A 22,631-nucleotide genomic window follows, 5' to 3' on the forward strand; every position below is an offset into this window, starting at 1 on the left:
CCTACGGGTATCACTACTCCCAATTTTGTTCCTGAGGGTTTTATCTGACCTGAATTCCGTGTGTTGTGAGCTCTTATCTGTACAAGTGTGTAAGCTCCAGTCTAGCCAGAACTGAAAGGCAGGACTGGGGTCATGAGAGTGGGGGGTAAGGAAGCCTCAAAGAACCAGAGGAATATTGTGTTTCATCTGTGCTCTGGTTGACTCATCCCTTCCTTGTGACCCTTCTGTGAGGGGATGCAGTTTTCACAAATGTTTTAAAATCCCCTTGTATTTGTCAAAACGTATAAAACTTTCCCCTTAAATTTATATAACTTATTATATGCAGATCTATTTTCATTCAAAAATGCCAACAACAAAAACGCCACATGGCTTTGACATAGAATCCGCTTACTCCCAGGCTGTTCAAGGTCTGGTAATAAAATTCCATCGTTTTACCTTCAGATTGTTTGCTCTGCATTCACAGGTGTTCAGAGAGAGATTCTCTCAGGCTTGACACAGATACCGAGGCAAAATTGCTGGGAAACCCATTAATCAAGGTTTGATTGTGTGAATTTGTAATCAGGAGAAGAAAGCAAGGAACACCCTGCAGTATAAAAGGCAGTGCAATGCACCCAGCACACCTGCTCAGGCACAATGTTGGCATTCCTGGTTCTCGTGAATGCGCTCCTGGCATCTGCCCACCTTTCTGGTGAGCACTTTGAAGGGTAAGGAAGCAGCTCCTTCAGTGCGGGCAAGGCCTCTTCTGTGCTTATATTTGAGGCTAGAATCCAGATTCTGGATCTAGTATCCATTTGTTCATTTTTCCTATGCTTCCTCCTCTCTCAGTGAGAAGGTGTTCCGGGTCAGTGTTGAAGATGAAAGTCAAATTAGCTTAATCCAGGAGCTGGCCAGCACCAGCCAGGTAAGAAACAATCCTGTCCTGTAGGCTTTTTCACATGTACTTTAAATTCTGAGCTTACCATGTGATTCTGCTGAAGCCACGCTGATATGAAATGTGAACATTAGCGCTTCGGGTAGAGCCAGAAATAAAATTTTGAGAAACTCAGCACCAGAAGTCTACCTTTTTCTGCCTAAGTTAGACTTCCATAAAGCTTACCATAATTTAAATCCCTGGCATTGAACGGAATGGGTTAGAACTGTCCTAAAGGTCAGAAGGAAATTTAATGGGCAGTTACTTCCCTTCTGGAGCAAAACAGAGAAATGATCAACTTGGATATTGCTGAAAAATCTGGGCTTCTGACCAACTTGAACTTCATTTCCACATCCCATGTATCATCTGTTCTATCTGGTTTTCTTTCATTCCAAATCAAACAGTTTGGGTTTTCATGACCTTGGCTCAAGTCCCCTTAATGGTGTGGCATGATGGTGTGGCAGGATAGGAAAGAGGGGAGAGGTAAAAAGCCATGGGTGATTGCCATCCTGTCCTTTGGCTTACTAAAACAAACAGTCAAAAATCTCTAGGCTGCTTGAAAAAAGAGGCCCCCACTGTATCGGGGCCAAGTAACACAGATGCGGCATTCTTCATTCAGTCAGTGGGGGACAGGTAGCTATTGCGGGGACCATAAGTCATTTTATGTGGGGCCAATACTGTTTCTTTGTGTATATAGTATAAGAATAATCTGCAGGCTCTTAAGTATCCTTTTTAAAAATCTATGTGTAAGTATTCATAGATATGTACAAAGAAATTTCATCAACTTCAAGGTGTAGAAGAAGACCATTCATAAAAGTGGTCTTTCTCACACACTCAGAAGTCTTAAAATCGAAAGAAACTATACTCATCTACCCGAGTCTGGGCCTAAAATCCCCAACTATCTCCTTGGCAGTAGCACCTTTGTAGGTGAGCCCCACTGAAACCAATTGGAGTCTTCCTGGGAGTCGAAGGGAGACTACTTTTCTCCATAGCCTATTTGCCCTAGAAATCATTCTAATTGTTTATTTCTTAATACTTAGAGGAAAGTTGCTTCTCTTTTTCCCACTGGATCCAGCTGTGCCAAATACTGTGTTGCCTCTACGGTTTCTCTTGACCAGGGCTGCCCAGCTTTACAGACCCTTGATCATGCTGGTCACCTCGGGATAGAGCGTCACCTTCTGCCTGGATTTCCTTTGTAAAATGTAGCTACAGGGTTGACATTGAGCCTCCAGGTGACTCTGATTAACATGTACTGCAGGGCCGTTGCACGCCTCCATCTGTAAAGCGGGCATTTTTTTCACGGGGCCCGGCGTGCTATCGAGCACCTTGAGCAGACGCAGAACAGGTTCCACTTTATGGCAAACCTGTAGTCAATTAAAACCATTAGATTGCTCTTCTTCCTCCGTGAATCACCCTAAAAGAAGACCTCCCTCTTTCTGAGCATGTCTTATTGTTGGTGTGGGCCTGGTTTGGGTATTTTTCAAATCTTCACTGTAGTCTTGCCAGTTTACCTTGTGAAAAAATTGTCTTGGTCGCCTCTCTGCAGCATGTCATCTTATTAGAAACCAATGCAGTCATCCAGGGAAGACATCTTCTCCCTAACTAGGCATCAACCGCCCATCAGATAAGCCTACCTTCATTTGGCGTGACTCTTTGTCACGGAGAAAGAAGAACAGGAGGTAGGTCAGGGGTCGTCACAGAAGTAGATCCTCCTTCCTGGTTCCTCCATTCGATTCGTATCTATCTTGTGACTCTGATGTGCCCGACACAAGTGTTAACCCCTGAACTCAATTCATTAATCCACTCTGCTTGAGCAAACTTGATCAACGACACACATTATTAGGGAGTTACCGAGAGCGAACACAGAGCCATGTGCCTGCTTGTCAAGGAAGATATCAGTTACAGAGACTGTCCAATGCATTGCTGAGCTCAAGAGTCACCAATCTGTCAGAGGCTGGTGGTCTCCTCCAATAAGAAGACGGAGTTCATTGGGCCTGACTGATTCTTGCTGGAAGGCATGCAGGCTCCCAGGGATCATGCCCCCTCTTCTGAGCACCTGTAATCCATCTGCTTCCAGTTAACCCTGCAGTTTGCCAGACTCTATGCCAGGCCACTGTGGGAGTGTCTGCTTCTGGGAGCCACCTGCTTTCTTTCTTAAGGAACTCAAGACATACGCCCTCCCATTCTCAGGGGGCCCTTCTAGATCTGACACCAAGATGCCTGAGAAAGTCCTATGATTACATCTTTTCTCTTCTTTTTTAAGATATTCAAAATTCAGCATTTTCTGGTGGTCAAGAACAAAGACTCTGAACTCAGAGTTCACGGGTTCAGCTCCCTGCTCCACGCCTTGCTAGCTAGATCTGGGGCACTTCCCTTACCCTCTTGTGCCTCAATCCCCTTCATCTGTCAAATGAAGAGAAGTTAAGGAATGATGTTATTTACCACGTAGGGCTCTAAAATGTGAAACAATACTAATACATGGAAAGCACTCAGAAAGCATTTATATAATCGAATAAGTGTTTCCTGCTGTTACTAAGTCTAGGATTTTGAAGTGAGTGTGCATGGCTGGGTAGAATCACCTCTCTCCTTATCTACACGGCCCTCAATGCCTTCATTCCAGAGGAGACATTTCACAGCACATGAAAAATCACTTCCTTAGCCTAGTGCTAATTCATTTCATCTCTCAATAGAAGTAAGAGAACGAAGGGAGAGTGTATCTCCTTGGGGGGGAGGGTGGCGGAACCAAACAGAAGCCAAAAAATTTAAATAGGGCTACTCTCTCTCTTGCAGCTGAAAAACACTATGTTTTAGTGCCAATCAGGGGGTCGGGGGTGTGTGTGCATGCCTCCCATTTATTCTTCGTACTTTCAACAGGACTCTTCCTAGCGATCCTGCAAGCATAGCATATGCTGGGATGTAGCCTTCCTGATAAGATCATCCCAAGGGCACCCAGTCTTTGTATTCATCTTTGGGCTCTCGTGTCCTTCCTCCCAGCTTTGAACATGTCCTTTTGAAAGCCGAACATCGGGGACAGCTTGGTGTCCACACGGGACCTAACCCTCCCCGTCACGATGTAGCTCTGCTGTGATTCTAGAGAAAGAAATGTGCTTTCTCCCCTTCCTCTCTTTCCACCCCAGAGTGTACACTCATTTCTCTGGGCTATCTTGGACCCTGCCGCTCCTGAGTTTAAAGTGCATGTTTATCTCTGCCCAGAGTAAAATGGTTACCGTGCGCCCACCGCTCTTTCTAAACCAGCAACTTCCTCTCTGCTGTGCCACACAAAGCCTAGAGTGGCGGTGGCTTCTTCCGACAAGCCGCGAAATGTTCCTAAGGAGAAGAAGAACCCACCAGATGCTCTGCTTGTGGTTAGATGCAGCATCAAACAAACTTCTGCAGAACCAAAGATCCCCCAACCCTCCGTCCCCTCCTGTTCCCACAGAGGACAAGTGAGGATGTCCTGGTTTCGTGATGATTTTAAAAAGAACTCTTGCATTTTCGGTCGCATGTGGAGATCATCCACACGCCATCACCTAAATGCATCGCTTTCTGTCTTCCAACAAATGTTCTCTGTGTGCCTTCACCATGTGGTTTGGTGGATTGATATTCCGTCTCATCACTTCTCGGCATATCACATCTCCTCTCAGAAGTGTCATTTTCCATAAGTACATAAGAAGACATTGCTACACAGCTTCCAGTTTATACAGGACCAGGGCTGGTCCTAACAGAACATGTGGCAAAATGGTTGAAGGGTCGGGAGGTCCCAGCGAGTTCTTAGTCTCGTGACTGCGTCCTCAAACACAGGTCTCACCTAAACAGTGACTTCCTGAGGAATCTTGTGGCACAGGGGTCAGCTCAGGAAGGTATGTTGACTGCTTGGGGCAACCCAAAGCAGTAATCCTGGTGGATTTTCTTGAAGGACATGCGCACTGTATCAGGTGAATTAGAAAGAAGTGTTAAGAACACTGGAAACTGCTTTGGCGAGACAAGGTCCAGGAGAGTGTCTCAGGATGATCAGGAGAGTGTCTCAGGATGATCAGGAGAGTGTCTCAGGAGGATTTTCCCTTTTCATTTAGATATTTATTTTTTTAATAATTTTTATTTTATAATTTTTCCAAACCCTCAAAACGTTGTCTTTAGATAAACTCCCTATCATCTTAAACTGTTGATCATTCTAACACAAGAGTAAGTTCTATTCCAGACGGGAAGGGTGACCGAGGCCACAGGCTCGGGAGTCCCGGTGTCTCTATTTTCCCAGCAAGCAGATCCTTGTTGCCATCACAACCACCTGCCTGTGCATTCTTTGTGGCTCACAAGGGCCGTCCTATGAGAATTTGGCTGGGAAGCCTTATACCATCCTCCTTAAAGTCCTGGTCGTGCCCCTTCAGACTTCTTTTTGCTCTCTAAACTCAAGGATCATTGAAAAGTAACATGATTTGTGACCCTCAAGCCTGTCAAAATGACCACGTTGATGTGGTTTCAATAGAAAAATGTAGAATCCTCAGGGAAGGGTTACAGAGCTGGAAACCCGGCCTTCAAAAGCCTGCAGACCTAGATGGAGCGTATGTCGAGAAACAATGGCTTGATAATTTAGCTTCATTCAATAACGAGTCCTATGACACCATAGCAATGCCTGGACTTACCCTCCTCATCCACATATTTCAGACATCAATCCCACTGATAAGCACTGGGTGATTTAAGAACACCCGTGTGTATTTCTTTGACTAATATCTTGAATTTACCTATTATTTTTAGCCATGCCTGGCACACTAGTAAACAGCTATCAGGCATGCATGTGAGTACTGGGCTGGCGCCAGTATGGGAAGACTGTAGCCCCCTGCGGCTCTCCTTCATACTGGATGCTTGTGGAGTCTCCTGTCTCCACATCAAACGGAAACGATCTTTTAACTTCTAGAATATTGTTGTTGTTGTTTGTTGCTTTTTTATTGGTTGGGATTTAATATACCTATCATATCATTCCATTATTCAATTATGTCGAGTAGAATTATACAATTGCTACCACAATCAGTTTCCAAGCATTCTTCTTCTACAAGGATCAAACTAAAACTTTAAACAGATTCCGGCTCTTTCTGTGAGTCAACCGTCCAATGTAGTCATAAGATTTCTTTGCACCCACTTTTCAAGAATCCGTCATTATAGTATCTCGCAGCAGAATATTTCAAGTGTCCTGATACATATCACTCTTGGAAGAGCCGGGACCAATGAACAAAAAGCTGGGGAGGAAACTTCTGGTTGAACATTAGGTTAGAAATTTTTTAGCACAACTCGGTTGTCTGAGGTGGCCCTCGACTGCTGGGGCTGCACTCGAACTATGACCAGAGACACTGCGCCTTGAGCAGAAAACTGGTGATTGTCATGGGGTTCCCCAAGAGCAGGTCCTGAGACAAGCATTCAAGAGGGCAAGGCTTTGATTTGTGACATCCAAGAAAACAGATCAAGAAATTGGGCACACAAGACTGGCAAGCAACCAAAGGGGCATTATTCAGCCAGGTCCCACCGCGGGCAACTTAGTTCCACAGAGCATCGCTAGGAGAGGCTGAAAACCACATCGCTCAACATTCTTTCACCCGACTGGAATAAGGAGACAGATTCCCCAGCTGTCTCCCCAGGGATTGCAGACTTCTCTGGAAAGAGCATTTCCTCAACATTTCCTGAGCAGTGGGTTTAGAGTCGAGGTTCAAAAAAAAGGTGAGTGGTTCGAACCGACCTGCCGCTTGGTGGGTAAAAGTCAAGGCCGTTCACTTCGGTAAAGATCGACACCCTCAGTGACCCAGTGGGGCAGTTCTACTCTGTCGCAGGGAGCCATGATGCGGCAGAATGGCCTGAACAGCAATGGGTTGGCATTTGGCAGTTCTGGGGGAAAGGTCCTTCAGGAAGAGAAGTGTAGTTGTTGGCCACTGTCTGCTGAATGCGCCCTGCAACAGCCCTGGTGGTGAGGTGAGGGAAGCATTGGGCTGCTGACCCAAAGGTCAGCCTTCCAAGCCTGCCAGCCACCTGCGGGAAAAAGACAAGGCTGTCTCTTCCCATAAAGACACTCAGTCTCTGAAGCCCTAGAGAGCAGCCCTGCAGGGTCCCTGTGAGGGAGAATGGACTGGAGAGCAGCGGGGGAGTGGAGGGTGAACACAGGGAAACCTCAAAGGGCACTGTGTGGGCAGGGCACTGACAGGGCCCAATACGACTGCCTCAAGGACTTCATGTGCCTTCCCTCTGTGTACTGCCCTCTCGTACCTCACCGCTGGTGGTGCAGTGGTAACAAAGTGGGTGGTGATCCAGGAGGTTGGCAGTTCAAAACCACGAGCCACTCGGCAGGAGAAAGGCAGGGCTTTCTGCTTATATAAACAGTTACGATCTCAGAAACCCCCAGGGGTCAGTTGGGTGGAATATTTTGAGTCTTGGATACAGGGTATTGGATCCTTCACAGGTGTACATGAACCTGAGTCATTTCAAGAGCGTACCACGGCCGTTCCTGACTCACAATCTCTAAACTGCCCAACTCCATTCCAAGTTTCCAAGGTGTGGCTCTAAAGACCGCCTCCTGCCTCATCTCCAGCTGAGACGAGCTCACACAGACTTGATGGGGGACTGGGTCGGACACAGGGAGGGGCTGAGGGAGAACCACCGATGCAAGCTTAGCTCGGGCAACTAGCTCTCCCCAGGCTGTGGGGACGAAGCAGGAAGGCAATGCGAACCGGGGCGACGGCGCGAAGGGCCCCAGTTCGTTTCCACGGAGAACGGAGACCAAAGCCACATCTCAAGTAAGAGTTTTAGAATGATCACTCACTCCGCCAGTTTGGTGTTGTGTTTCATTTTGTTTTGTTGTACATAATTTTATTTAGAGTCTCCCACTCAGGACTGTAGACAAAAACAGTTAGATTTGCTTACTAGTGAGCTCTGAGTCTGGGACCCGATGCCTAGGTCCTCAGTGAGTCTTGCTGACTGAAGGGAAATGGCCATATTGCATGGCTCCTTGGGAGTGTTTCGTTTCTGATCATGGTGCCAAGACACCTGTTGTGGAAGGACACTTTATTCTCCCTGATGAATCCTCCGCATCGGGGACATTCCCCGTTCCACAAAAATATTGTCACTTGGACAACAAGGATCTCCCAGAGAAAGCTACATACAGGTGATTGCCTTTCAAAAGCAACCGGAGAAAGCTGAATTTCTCTCCATGATATTGTGTCTCTAGTAAAGTCTTCAGCCAATCCACCCATGATCACAAACACTGCTATTGCCCCAAGCAGGTTCTCCAGGAAGATGAATACAGAAAGAACAGTGATGGAAGACTATAACATTATGGGAAATACTGTTACATTGTCCTTCATGCTCGGAGATAGACACTTGAAGTGACGTATTTGTAAATATGGTTATTCACCTTTCACGGCTCAGCCCCCAGCTCGTTCACCCCAATGAGATATTTTTAAGAGAGTTCGTGGATAACTTGACTGTGAACGTAACTCAGTGGAGCCAAGCCATGGTGTGTGCTCAAATGGAAACTTGCCCACTGAAGGGTAGGTGCTTGATACAGTCTCCCTTGCCTTTATTTCAGCTTGACTTCTGGAAACCAGACTCGGCCACGCTAATCAAACCTCACAGCACAGTGGACTTCCGTGTCAAAGCAGAAGATGTCTTGGCGGTGCAGGAGTTTCTGGAGCAGAATGAATTGCTCTATGAGTAAGTTCCGTCTCTGTAACTACTCAAATTCTCTACTCCACGTGCTCTTATCTGAGCCTCGGAATAACCCACGGGGAGGCAAAGGTGAAATACAGAGGCTGTCTCGCCTGTCCTGGGCCCACAAGCTGGCTCGCTCCGGATTCCAAATGAGACTTGAGGCCACGTAGATGTTATGATTAGCCATTGCTTTAATTAAAATGGTTTTGACTGATGAGTCCCACAATTTCAGCCAGACACTTGGGCGGGCTATTAGTTGAGAAAAGCTATTTAAAGGACAGGCCAAGCCAGGGGATACCAAGGATCATCAGCTAGAGGCCGTGGTAGCAGCAAATCCTAGCAGGCGGTTTTCCCCAGTTCCAACCATGCCGATTGTGATCCGGTGGGGGGGGGTGGCTCTTGGTATTCTTTCAGCTACGAGTCTGAAGGATCAAACGAGCATTGTTTGACCCCAAAGTCTGTCCACTGCCTTTAATGACAGGAGAAGGCATGGAGAGGAAGCCTCAAAGGAAGAGAAGTTGTTCCCTAAAGTCCTGAGTAGGGTCCGTTAACGATATTGTTCACGTCTCCTTGTCCAAAAACTATCCTTGGACTTTTCAAGAGGAAAATGTCTTCATCAGCACTGGCCACGTACTGACCCACAGATACCGAACGCCTCCATGGCCAACTACTGAACAAGAAAAGTACGGCCCCACCTGCTTTAGGGCAAGACAAAGCTTCAACAAGCAGTAGCATGCACTGCACACGGAGGGTAAAGAGACAAAGGACAGGGGCGAGGCTTCAGCTGAGATCTGAAGGATGAGTCTCATTTACTCAAAGACCAGAAAAGCTGTCCCTTGGGTAGAGGTGGAAAGTGGACATGCTAAGAGGGTAGAGGCAGACATGCTAAGGTGGGAGGGCCCATGTGGAGCAGTAGACATCTGAATGAGAGGAGAGAGGACCGAGATATTTAGTTCTGATCCAAAGAAGAACTCTTCCTCCAAGGGTGGGCCAGGGAGGAGCAAAGAAAAAGTCCTAAGCTCCTGGCCTGAACACTGGAATGTGTATCCAGCTATCCCCCAGAACAAGCTCCAGGTGTCATGTTTCGGGGCGGGGGGGGGGGGGGTGTTAGTCTGGGTAGGATAGAGAAACAAATTCATAGACACTCATATGGGTATAAGAAGGAGTTTTATATAGAAGAGCAGTTGACTATTGAGGAAACATCCCATCCCAGTCCAGATTAAGTCCCTAAGTCCGATATTAGCCCATATGTCTGATACCAGTCTCTAAAGTCCTCTTCAGACTCATGTAACTCATGCAATGAAGATCACAGGCCAGTGGGTGGAGGTCTTGAGGCATGTCAGCGGTAAAGGCATCCGGCACTGGCAGGGTCTCCACATGACTCCTCTGACTCCAGAGCTCTAGCGTAGCTCCATATGCCGGGTCAATGGATATGTCTCGCAGGGAGTGAGCATGTGTCCCGCCTCCAGTGAGCTATTGATCTCCGTAGCGCCTCCAAATGAGGTCATCAAGCTGCGATCTGATTGACAGGCTACACTCCACCCCTTCGCTCTTTAAGTCTCAAATTGACAACAGATTATATGACTACCACGGGGGGGGGGGGGGGAGGATGTATGGCCTATATCATTTTAAGATTAGAAATGGCCTCCTGCTTTTCACATCTTGCCATTGTTATGAATCTCCCTTGAAGCAATTCCGACTCATCGTAAGGAGTAAAACTGCTCCATGGGGGCGATGGGATTGCCAAGACTTACTTTTGAGGGTGCGTCCGAACCCACCAACCTTTCTGTTCACAGTCCAGGTCTACAGCTGTGTATGTGGTCTTGGGTCATTTGCTCTCCTTTCTGAACGTCAGTTGCCTTATTCACAACACGATGGCAGGATACCTTCCTCAAGGGGTGCTGTGAAAACGTGAGAGGTGAAGTTACAGCTATTGCTGGGAATCCTGCAGATTTGACTGATAGGCAGAGGGCCAGATGATATATTTTTCAAAAGAAACGGCAAGGTTTAACTCCCGGATTATGCCCTATCATTGCTTAGCTATCTGCTTGGGCTTGGGGGAACATGTCAAAATGAGACCTTAAGAAACGACTGTGTTTTGAAAGCCAAGAGGTAATCTAGTCAGTTGTAACATGAGCTTGAGATTCACGTCTGCATGGCTCTGTCAAGTAAGCGTTGGACCACTAGCCACAAGAGTGGGGGTTCAAACACGCTGGCCGCAAGACTAGCCGCTCCCACAAAAACTGACAGCCTCTGGACACCCTCCGTGGGCTTGGCTTCGTTGTGTTCATGACATGGCTGAGGGCTTCTAAAATCCTACTCTTTGGGAACCTTCAAAAGGAACCTTCTCACTGCTCAGGAAAGAAAAAGGAGGCTCCCTGTCCCTTCGGTTGGCCCTCACTACCTGAAAGATGTCCCTATGCGACCCGTGTCACAACGCAGCAAAATGCTTCTGGCTGTATGATAATCTCCTTGGATGGAGTGCAAGATCCACTTTCTCTTTTAGCTGTGAACTTTGGGGGTTATGTGGGTCCATTGCCTCATCTAGAAAGCAAGGCCTTCCCTGAGGGTGAAGAGCTTGTTAATTTTTGCTTCTCTGCTCACAGCCTAGCACATTCATGGCATATAATTTTCTAAATATTAAATAATAATAAGTCCCTGGGAATCCAGGCGAAGCACACCAGCAATATCCTTGCCGGGGATGGGAGCAGTCCCTGTGGGCCCCGCGATTGCCTCCCGTGGTAACTCATTTGTATCCACACAGCTTCCTGTTGGCACCATTCTGCACTCGTTCATGGACACAACAGGAGCCTCCGAGGGCGCGTGTGCCATCGAAATATCTTCCCAAAATGTCCAGGGGCCCCATGCTCGCTTCACCGTGCTTCACAGGAAAGCTTTAACCAAATACCGAATGGGAATGGGAGGGAAACCCAGAATGTGTGCAGAAAGAAGCGTGAGGCTCTCTCTAAATGCCAATGCAGCCGGTGAGATGAGGTGCTGTAAACATCCGATTTGTGGTGCCGGCAGTGAAATTTACACAGCCTTTTAACGAAATCCTGCCTCGCTCTAACTCACCCAGAGATCGACCAGTGGCTGCTGTCTATGACAGCATGACCCCTCATCTTTCGCAGTGACAGGGGCAAGTGCCCTGGGGTCGGGATGCGCACAGTCCAGGAGCTGGCCAGAGGGCCCACTCTCAGGAATCTGGGGGGAGGACAAACTGAGTCCCCTCCCGTTCCTCCTCCGACATTGTGTTCCTGGGTTCACGGCGAGTCCCAGTTATCTAACTTGCCTGCGTGTAAAAGCAAACCAGCCAGGAGGAAGTTGGGTAGCTCTATAAAAGGAGCATATAAAAATATAAAATAGTGTCCATGCCTCTGCTTTTTGGAGCTGTAATGAGGTCTCAATGATATTAAGAGGCATTGTTTTAATCTTCTAGGAGAGAAGCTCATTATTTAGTAATAATATTTGGTAATATAGCTAAAGTGGTGCTTTGTCCTAAATCTAATAAAATAAAATAGTCATAGGACAGGCAAGGAGCATTTGAGGTCAATCCCCCGCCTTCGGGCAAAAAAGTTGGCCCCATGTTCCTCCCACATTCTGAAGTTCTTTTGTGAGTTGCCAGAGTACATTTCTATTCCTGGGTGTCATTCTAAATTCAAATAATTGTTACTTTATGGTCCCTTGTCCAGGCTGTTGATGAAGATGTTTAATATTTAACACAGTGATAACTCTAAGACAATGCCTCTTGTTAGCACCAAACAAGACTCGAGCGCCCCCCCCCCCCGGCACAGTCAGTAACCGTCCTAAAGCACTTGAACTTGAGGGTGGGGTGAAAGAGCAGGGTATGAAAGGCTTGTTGTTCCTTTCTCCCGGAGATGGTTCTGGGTGGATCAGAAACACGTCTATAGACCTGGCCCCACAAACAAATGTCTGTTGAAGGACATGTGGCTATGGTACTGTCCCCAGGAATCATGAGCTGATCAGTTCTCTGCTCTGGACTTCCACAAAGAAGCCGGGTGGCCTAAATGTTACTCGACTTGCTTACTGACGATAGAAACCCAAAATCCAAGCCTACCGCAGTCAGGTTGACCCGATAGCAACAAAATGCAGCTGCCCCATCGATTTACCAAGGTCGGAAATCCAAAAGCGGCAGCCACCTCATTCTCCCATGGAGCAGCCGGTGGGTTTGACCCACTGACCCTCTGGCAGCGGCTGAGCACTCTAAGCACCATGCCACCGGGGCTCACGCTGACAAAACAAATGTCTTGATAAAATGAAAGCAGGTGTGGTGTCCGCTCGCTGCCTGGTTTGGACACACAGACAGTGCCATGATGGTGAGGCAGAGACCTCCTTTTAAAGAGATGGCATTGAGATGGCTATTTTGCAAGGCCCGCTGGCTTTTTGTTTTGTCTTATTTGGAAGGTTTCCAGGTTTGTTTAGTTTTAGGCTTGTTTCCTTGGTTTTGTTGTTGTTCGCCTGGAAACCTGTTTTCCCAAGTTTTTTTCTATGCTAGTCTTTAGCTCCCTCCATGTTTTCCCACATTTTATGAAGGTGGTGATTGGCCACTCCATCGTCTTTTAAAGTTTTGCGGTTTCTTCAGACATGTGGGGAAACGTCAGTGTCAGTGGCCAAGACGTATGGGGTGGACTTTAAGCCATTGCATTTTATAGCTAAAATTGATGTTGGAAAACAACAAGCCAAACACCCCATCCTAAGGCTCCTAAAATGACATCTCAAAGATAACAGACTGTTCTGAGGCCAAGCTACCAAACAGGCTTCCAGCCTATTCCCTGACCATACGATTAGGGTTTGGATATCGTGACAGCTCTTCCTGTATTCCCTGTCCCCAAGGGTCCCTCTAGCTGCCTGGTCCTAATGGCCCAAGCCCAGAATACGATTTGTTGCATGACAAAGGGGAATTGAACTTGCAGACGGTAGAGATTGCTCACCAGCTGACCACTGGTGTGAAGTGAGGACTTGACGTGGGCCAAGGGCAGTCTCTGAAAGTTGGAAAGGGCACGAACTGCATGGAGCCCTCAACGCCCCATGAAGGGACCCAGCCTTGCTGACACCTTCATTTTAGCCCACAGAGCCGGTGTTGGTCTAACCCACAGAACCAGAAGGGTATAAACCTGCACTGTTTTAAGCTGTGATATTTGTGGTGATTTGTTGCAGAGCCAAGGAAGGGAAATGAGATATTGACATACTATTGACTACTCAGTGTGTGTGTGGGGGGGGGGGTGGGGGTGTGCGCGCGCACACTTTTCATATCATGGATTTGAAATCAGCTCCTTTTCCTTAAAAAAAAAACCCAAACTCTGTCAAGTCAGTTTAGGGTTTGCCTTTTATTAAGATACAAGTTCCTGCCCAAGTTCACCAAATGAGGGAGAAACTGGGAGGGATGTCCCTGACATACTTCATCAGAGTGCCCTTGGGGCAGCTGGAGAGGAAGCCGACTTTTGATGTGTGGCTTCAGTTCTGTGTGTGTCATAGAAGTTGCTGCGAACCGACTCTGGGACAGTCACAACACTGTGATCAGGAGCGTTACGCTCATAGAACCCTGTCCCTTGCCCAGTCACAGTCGCAGAGGGAATGAAATCACACACCTGTGCCTCCAGGCCTGCCGCTCATAATAGCAATGATTCTTTTCGAGGAGTGCGCTAGCCTTGGAGGTCCTGTCACCAACTTTCATTTTATCTTGCGACGGAAACCACTGTAGATTATTTTAAACCAGCTGAAAATAAAACACATCTAAACTAGCCCCTAAACCTAGTCTGCTCACATGGAATAAAATTTAGCTGGCTGATAGTTCTGAATTTCCATCCACTGAGGCATTGCCTCCAAAAACTGCAAAAAGTCCAGGTGGTCTGGTTGCCGAGTTTATCTGGGAATGAGTAAGACCCTAGGGAGACTCAGATGGCATCATGGGCTAGGCTGACCTGCGAGCCCTGAGGTCAAGAATTCAAACTCACCAGCTGCTGAGAGAGAGAGAGAGAGAGAAAGAGAGAGAGAGGAGGTTTCATTAAAGACATACAGCCTCAGAACCCACGGGGCCATTCTGCCCTGTCCTACAGGGTCACGATGAGTCAGAAGTGGCTCTGATAACTGCGGGTTTCGTGGGAATAGGTTCTGAGGACCAGGAACTTTTTAAACCAGGAAGAGACAGAGGAACCAGAGAGAGGTCTTCATTGTGTAGTGTGGGCGGCATCTCCAAGCTCCCATCCAGAACGCAGCAGGTTCCAAGTGAAGCTCCTCTCAGGGGTGAGGTTGAAGGACACCCAATAGGTGAGGCTTGGGCTAAGGAAGAGCCCCCGCTGCTTCCACGCTTCTTTAGCCTCCTCGATGACATACTCACTCCTCGGGATCAGTAACAGCATCTCCCTTGAAAGGCCGGCTCAGGATGGAGGTCACCAAGCACACTCAGAAGGCGGCTTGTGGTCCCACGGCAGGCCCACGACACCAGCTGCGAAGCAGCGTCTTTGCGGTCTCCCGAGAGCTCGCCGGTAGAGAAGATGCGGTGCTCACAGGAGCATCCTCCTGGTTGATTGCAGGGTGGTGATCAACAACCTGAGGGCAGTGCTGGAGGCGCAGTTTGATAGCCAGGTCCGTGCCACCGGACACAGCTACGAGAAGTACAACTCCTGGGAGAAGGTAGGGTGTGCGTCAGGCGTAGACCTGCCTTTGGGAGCCGGGAGCACGGTGGGGAGTGCATGGTTTCAGTGCGTGCCTGCTTCCCAGCGGGGCCTTGGAAAGGCTGGAAGTGCAGTTCTGGTCTGTCTATAAGGCTTCTATGGCTCAAAGCTACTTAACTGGGGGCGGGGGGGACGGATATCCCGCTTTGTTTTGTTTTGCACGTCGAACCAAGAACATCACGCTAAGGCATCAGTGCGTTCATTTGCTAGATCGAGGCGTGGATCCAACAGGTCACCGCTGATAATCCAGATCTCATCTCTCAGAGTGTCATCGGAACCACATTTGAAGGACGCTCTATGTACCTTCTCAAGGTAACCCCTTTCCACCATGACCTTTCCCTGTCTGGGGCTGTAAATCACCGTGAACATCTGGTCCACGGAGATGCTTATCCCAAAGACGGCCATAACTCTTCCCTGCCTGTTCATCCAGCCCCCCGGGAATCAAGCAGATCCCCTGGCTTCTTTCATCGGATGTGGATTTTAACATCATTATTTTGATTTATTCAAAAGGACAAATGCAATAAAGTCAGAGAAGTCCTATAAATTTAACCACGTTCCTGTAAGCCATGTAAATGATCATCTACCTTGATGAAATTGTTCTCTCCCAGCTGTTGTTTGCGAATCCGTTTGCTAAAGGGGTTCATAAACTTCACGTCTATCAGACAACATTACAAAGCGTATCGACGATTTGTTTATGTCGTCCTAAAATGCCATTTTTGTCATGTAATTCTAAATGAAGAAAAGAAAAAAGGCTAGGGATACGAGCGGGAAGAACAAACCTTCGGAGATTAGCAACGATTATGATTACTTCTAATTACTCATCCAGTTGTCTTGGTCATGTCACCTAAAAATAGCAGCTGAAAATAACCTCCACACGAGTACAATTAAGCGGAGTAATCAGGCATCTTTTGAAGCTATGAGCTTGTCAAGCTTAATAAAAATAATAAACAGCCAAGTAGGCCTTCTGCTGAAACACTGTGAGTGTCTAGACGCAGGACATGCTGTGCCAGTCTTGTGTTTTAATTGCCTCGCGGGATAAATCGCTTGTTGCAGCCAGGGTTCCCTGTTGGGCCCCAGGCCCGGATGAGACGCGAACATGAGCCCCTGGGTGCCGCACGATTCACCATCCTCCTTTTCCTGCTCTTTGTAACAGGTTGGCAAAGCCGGATCCAACAAGCCGGCCGTTTTCATGGACTGTGGCTTCCACGCCAGAGAGTGGATCTCCCCGGCCTTCTGCCAGTGGTTTGTGAGAGAGGTCAGTGTGCAAAGGGATCTTTGAGCAGAGGGAGGTAGGGAATAAGCCCTTTACTTTCACAGTCAATGTCTTCTCACCTTAAACTGTGGTAAAAGAGAATGACCGACAGAGCACAGCCAGGATTCCAAGTTCTCCTCTGTGGAAAATTAGCTCCAACGTTCACCAACCCCCCTTGAGAAGGCAAAATGATCAAATCAGTAATAAGTTGTATGTATTTGAATGGTTTCCACTGGACCTTTCTCGGCCTCCTGTTTGGCGGAGAGGTGAACAGTCTGGTGCAGAGGTTATTCAAAAGCCTATGGTGTGGATAAGTCACTGAGCCACTAGCTTGACTGTCCTCACCTGGACAATTAGTGTAAACTTTATAATAAAAGGTAATAGGACACAGAAGCCCCTACTTCACATGTTCCTGTTTTTCTTCTTTACAATTCGAATAATAAAATACATATCATTGAAATCCCTTTAAACACTAGAGTGCTGTAAAGGAACTACAAGCAGATGACTCAATAATTAAATAAAATGGAGATAGAGACCTGTCACACACACAATACAACTAATAGATGTAAAGCAATGAGGGGAAGAGTAAATCACAATGACAAAACCACAGTAACAATTGTTTCAGGCAAGATCCACAGATGGATACAAAACTCAGTAACCATTTTGAGAGAAGTAAAGTATTAACAACACGTCCCCCCAAACATATATGTTCATTAAAAAGTTCAGATTCGTAATGGAGAAACATTGTAAGAGAAACTGGAACCAAGTGATCATGGTTCCAAAAAAAAAAAAAAAAAAGCAAACCCAGAGACTGCGAATCTTTACTGGAACAGACAGCCTCATTTTCTTCCCTTGGCAGGTTGGTGGGTTTGAACTACTGACGATGTGGTCAGTTGTCCAACACTTACCCCACAGCACCACCAGGGCTCCTTAGGATTACCATCACTAACACTGATATATAAATGTGTCCCTCATAGTGTGCACTTTAATCAGCAACTACATCTACTATCTCCCCACCCCAATCCATAACCTGATTATAAATGAGGGGGGAGGAAATCATATAAATGAAATTGAAGAACAGTCTGCAGAATGACCTAGATGCCTTTAAAGGAGTCAACTGAGGGAGAGTAAGGAGACAGGGAAACCGAGCAATCAGGAGTCCAGATCGGATCCTTCAACTGGAAACAGACATTAGTAAATAATTTGGCAGTGGGGAGGGGTGAAGAAAAGCCTGGAGGTGAGTTGGTAGCATTACACTGACCTTGCTTTCTTAGTTTTGAGCATTGCACCTTGATCGTATAAGATGCTCGCAGGGGTGAGCCTTGCTATGTTGCAACTCTTGTGTGTGACAAAAATAAGTTTGAAAAATTTTTTTAATTGTAAGTGCCTTTGAAATATTAGAATGGTTTACAATATAATCTATTTGGTCATTCCCAATACTTGTGGTACCCTGGGGTATTGTTCTTAAGGCCCTGGCTTCTAGACATGTGATGTCTGCAATCAGCATCATTTAACCTCAGTAGGCAGCTCCCTATCTGCCTGTAGAAGGGAAAAGTTTTCATAATCAACATGATTACCTCCGATCTGTACACCAGTAAAGGGGTTCTAGAGCTCCTCCGATCTGAAATACACACGTTCATCAGGTGTCCCTGTAACAGACAAACACTTACACTGCCTCACAGCGTATATGTAAGAAAGCTGCTAAGGTTTAAAGCGAGCATAGGTTTAAATGTAGACATTGATTCCAGCAAGCCTAAAGAGGGCTTGGATTTGAGTTTAACATCATCCTGAGTCAAAGGGAATGGGGAAACATTCAATAAGCATGGTCTCCTTCATTCAAGGACACGTTTTCCTATTACAGCACACTTACAGAGCAGGGAGAACTCGTCCCTGACAGGTGCTCCTCCTCCAGGTAGAGAGCTCAGGAGACTGTCACCACCATGCAGTGGGGAGGCTGGCTGAGAACCCCAAAATCCAAGGGGAACATTCACGTACAAATGGAAGACTTTCTTCTCCCTCCTCCATGTTTGGTGGAGGCCATCCACAGGATCTCCACAGAAAATCAAAGCTTCTTAGATCGTTTTTAAAATCCTTTTATTGGGGGCTCGTACAGCTCTTATCACAATCCACACATCCATCCATTGTATCAAGCACCTTTGTACATAGGTTGCCATCATCATTTTCAAAACATTTTCTTTCTACTTGAGCCCTTGGTATCAGCTCATTTCCCCTCCCCTTCCTGACCCTCTCTCTTTCATGAACCCTTGATAATTTATAGTGGTTTGTTTTTCATCTCCTACACTGATCAATGTCTCCCTTAACCCACTTTTCTGTCGTCTGTCCCCCTGGGAGGGGGTTATATATAGATCATTGTGATCAGTTCCCCCTTTCTCCCCACACCTTCCCCCTAACCTCCTGGTATCACTACTCTCATTATTGGTCCTGAGGGGTTTATCTGTCCTGGATTCCCTGTGTTGCGAGCTCTTGTCTGCATCTGTGTACATGTTCTGGTCTAGCCGGACATTCATAACCAGTAATAAATATTCCCCCACTTATTAGGCATACTTCTTACATTCTACTCCTACACTTTGAAGTACACTATCATTAAAATAAGTGAGTACATGGGCTCTGTTAAAAGCCTTTTAGTTATATTTAAACCTATGTTCACTTTTCAAGTAAAAAATCAAAAATAATAATTATGTGAGTTAGATGGAAATAGAAGTATCCAGGCAACAAAGGAAATTAGAAACAATTATTTATATAATGTATTTTATTTTTTAAATGCGCATATAGACTTGTGGTTACAATCTAGCACAGTGTCCTAGACAGGTACATACAAGCCAAGAGATTTCCCTTCTGCCCTTCCTCTTTTCCTCCTTCTACCACTTCTACGACTAAGTACCACTTTTTTTCTTTTTATTTTATTTTTTATTAATCATTTTATTGGGGGGGGGCTCTTACAAATCCTATGACAACCCATCATTCAATTGTAGGAAGCACACTTGTGCCAATCAACATTTCCAAACGTTTCTTTCTACTTGAGCCCATGGTATCAGCTCCTCTTTGTTCCCCTCCCTCCCCTCCCCTCCCCTCTCCTTCCACCTTCATGAACCCTTGATCAATTACTACATATGATTGTGATTTTGTATCTTAGAGACGCTTTTATATTGTGACATTTGGCTGACTGTGTCTTTAAATATTAATAGTATATACCATTTTAATGCCCCCTCAAAAAAGGGCATTTCTCCAGTTTATGTCCATTTTATCCATTCCTCAGTGATATTCTACTTTGTAATTAATACACAGGCTGTTCGCACCTATGGCCGTGAGATCCACATGACGGAGCTTCTTGACAAATTAGACTTTTATATCCTGCCCGTGGTCAATATTGATGGCTACGTCTACACCTGGACCAAGGTATAGAAGCCATGTTCCAATTATGAGCCGAGTTGATAAAATTGAAATGAACCACCTTCTATCACGGTTCCATCCTAACCGTGTTCCCGCTTTCAGAGCCGAATGTGGAGGAAGACGCGCTCCACCAACGCCGGAAGCAGCTGCATTGGTACAGACCCCAACAGAAACTTTGATGCCGGCTGGTGTGGTAAGTCCCTTGGCCAAGTCCTGACCGCTTTGCGTGTATCACTTGAAAAATATTAAAATATAAACTAATACGAAAGTATTTGTTGAGAAAACATAACCATGTCTATAACAGAGCCCCCCAAAATAAAAAGTGCAAATTTATATTTCAGGGTCCTGACTTTCTGAAAATGTAGCTGATAATAAAGTCTCCTTATTTGTTTAACAAAACTTCATTGGATGCTCAATGATGTCCCCAGCTGAGCTAAACACTAAAGACAGAGGAATGAGCAAATCAGATGTGATCCTAATTTAGTGGGCCCGGCAGTCATGGAAAGGAACATTTCATTAAAACGGTCATGGCATTTGAATTCTGTGAGCTAACTCTCAAAACACAATTACGTCGATACAGAAGTTGTTCATCAATAATAGTCCCCTATTGACTCATTTTCTCATGCTCTATTGTGCTGCCTGCGTGACCATACCCAGGGACACGCTTTCCCATGCAACCTTTGATCACGTTAGTGTGAAAGCAATGTGCCGCCTTCAGCTCTGGAGCAGCGCGCGCGTAGCGCACACACACACACACACACACACACAATCCTTTTATAGAGCCTCCGGAGTTGAGGGTGACTACAAGGATTCTTCCGAAAACAACTGTTAGCCCCTTCCCTTGAAACTTTGAGATAGCCCCTGGGAAACCCCTTTGCTATTCACCGTCATGTATGTGTGCCCCTCCCCCCTACTGCCCCCAGAAAGAGGAGCTTCTCACAACCCCTGTGACGACACGTACTGTGGCTCTGCTGTCGAGTCTGAAAAGGAGACCCGGGCGCTGGCTGATTTCATCCGCAGGAACCTGTCCTCCATCAAGGCCTACCTGACCATCCACTCCTACTCGCAAATGATGCTCTACCCCTACTCCTACGATTACAAACTCCCCGAAAACAACGTGGAGTTGGTAAGTCCCCGCTGGGCTGTAGCCGGGAACTCGCTGCGGAGGTTTGCTTGTTTCTCTCCTGGGGAAAGAAAATTCCCGAGAACAGTCTCTGGAAGGTCCGGAACGTATCGTGGGTGGTAGAGGTGAGAAACTGACATGGATTTACAAGGACTCTGTCCTTGGCTCCACTTCTCGGGCTGGCTAAAAGGACGTGGACGCATTCGACAGGCTCCCACAGGTGGTTGGTCGGCCAGTCTTCAAATTGACCATCGTCCCTCCTCCTCCAGCTTCTCCACGAACAGAATGACTTGCAGGATGACTCCAGATGGGCTGGGGGTCATCAGAAAACCTCCTTGACCTCAAGCATGCTCTCTGTTGGAGAGTCCGTGAGGTCAATCGCCTGGAGTGAAGATCTGGCGTGTGCAGAGCAGGGCGAGTGTCATCGGGACTCCTGCCAGAGGGTGTCAATGGGAAGTTTAGGGTTGAGACCCTAGGAGGATTTACCTCACTGATTAGCAAAACTACGGAAGTGAATCCACCCACCCGCGAACAACTGCAGCGGAGAACGAGACTGTGCTAGAAATTGGGAAGGATGCCAAGATAGTAAGTATCCCTCACTCAAGGAACACGTCCTTGAAGACACAAGAAATAGTTGCATCCAAAAAATTCAATGCTATGAGTTTTATAATAATTCATATGAACAGAATTATATACCAATGCGTACATCTGGAAAAAAACTAGAAGTAAAAAACGGGTCTAAATTCCTCAATCTTTTTTTTTTTTAATTTATGAACCATCTGGTTGCCAGAAGTATAGCCCCGTAATCTGCAAGTCCAAGTGTGGGATTTGGAGCATTTGAGTTCCGGCCAAGGAAAAGAAGCGTCCCGTGTTGACAGGACAGAGTCCGTGGCTCACCTCAATGCATACGTTTGAAAACCCAGTCACTTGTAAGAAGCAGAAACTGTTTTCTTCTTCCAGGGTCAAATAAAACATGTCATGCTGTAAATATTTTGTGGAAAGCCCAACTGAAAAATAACCCCAGCCTCCCAGAAAAAGTGATAGCTCATCATTGGCCCGGTCTTATTCGCTTTTTGTTTTTAATGATAAAGCTTCCCATTTTCTCTCTTTGTGGCCAAAGACAAAGGAAAACAAGCTTAGTTGGAATCAACAGCTATTTCAACTTTCCCCTGTCCTCAGTCTGCTGCTCTGCCCCAGGGGGCCACAGCCCTGCCGCCCCAGAGAGGAATTTGGGCACCTCCTCACTTCTGTCCTAGTTTGGGGGCCTCTAGAGGAGAGAAAACTGGTAGTCGGTTGTTTACTTCATTCACATGAACATGTGTAAATGGAATGAAACAAAAAGAGCAAAGAAAAGGTCGGCATTCTTTAAGTACTAAGGAGATAACAAGTAAATGTCAAAAACGAACAGTGAAAAAACACACATGAAGTGCAAGAAAGACAAAATATCCAGCTTGCGACACACCAACTGATTCTCAACGTCAGTACTAAAGGGAAACATGCTAACAGAAGAACTCAAAGGGATCTATAGACCTGGGATGCTTCACAAAAGTCTCA

General features: G+C 46.5%; 1 protein-coding gene across 1 annotated transcript in view; it reads left to right on the plus strand.

Annotated features, from left to right (window-relative positions):
• Positions 1-633: 633 nt before the first annotated feature.
• CPB1 (carboxypeptidase B1) overlaps positions 634-22,631 on the plus strand; it is a 32,325-nt gene continuing 10,327 nt past the window's right edge. Inside the window, exons 1-9 of the mRNA XM_075555557.1 lie at positions 634-704; positions 826-901; positions 8,475-8,599; positions 15,151-15,250; positions 15,502-15,603; positions 16,445-16,546; positions 19,850-19,960; positions 20,057-20,147; positions 20,878-21,080. Of these exons, the coding sequence (XP_075411672.1) occupies positions 634-704; positions 826-901; positions 8,475-8,599; positions 15,151-15,250; positions 15,502-15,603; positions 16,445-16,546; positions 19,850-19,960; positions 20,057-20,147; positions 20,878-21,080 (981 nt within the window). The remainder of the gene's footprint in view (positions 705-825; positions 902-8,474; positions 8,600-15,150; positions 15,251-15,501; positions 15,604-16,444; positions 16,547-19,849; positions 19,961-20,056; positions 20,148-20,877; positions 21,081-22,631) is intronic.

Source organism: Tenrec ecaudatus, chromosome 8, assembly GCF_050624435.1.
Source record: "Tenrec ecaudatus isolate mTenEca1 chromosome 8, mTenEca1.hap1, whole genome shotgun sequence".
Taxonomy (NCBI): domain Eukaryota; kingdom Metazoa; phylum Chordata; class Mammalia; order Afrosoricida; family Tenrecidae; genus Tenrec; species Tenrec ecaudatus.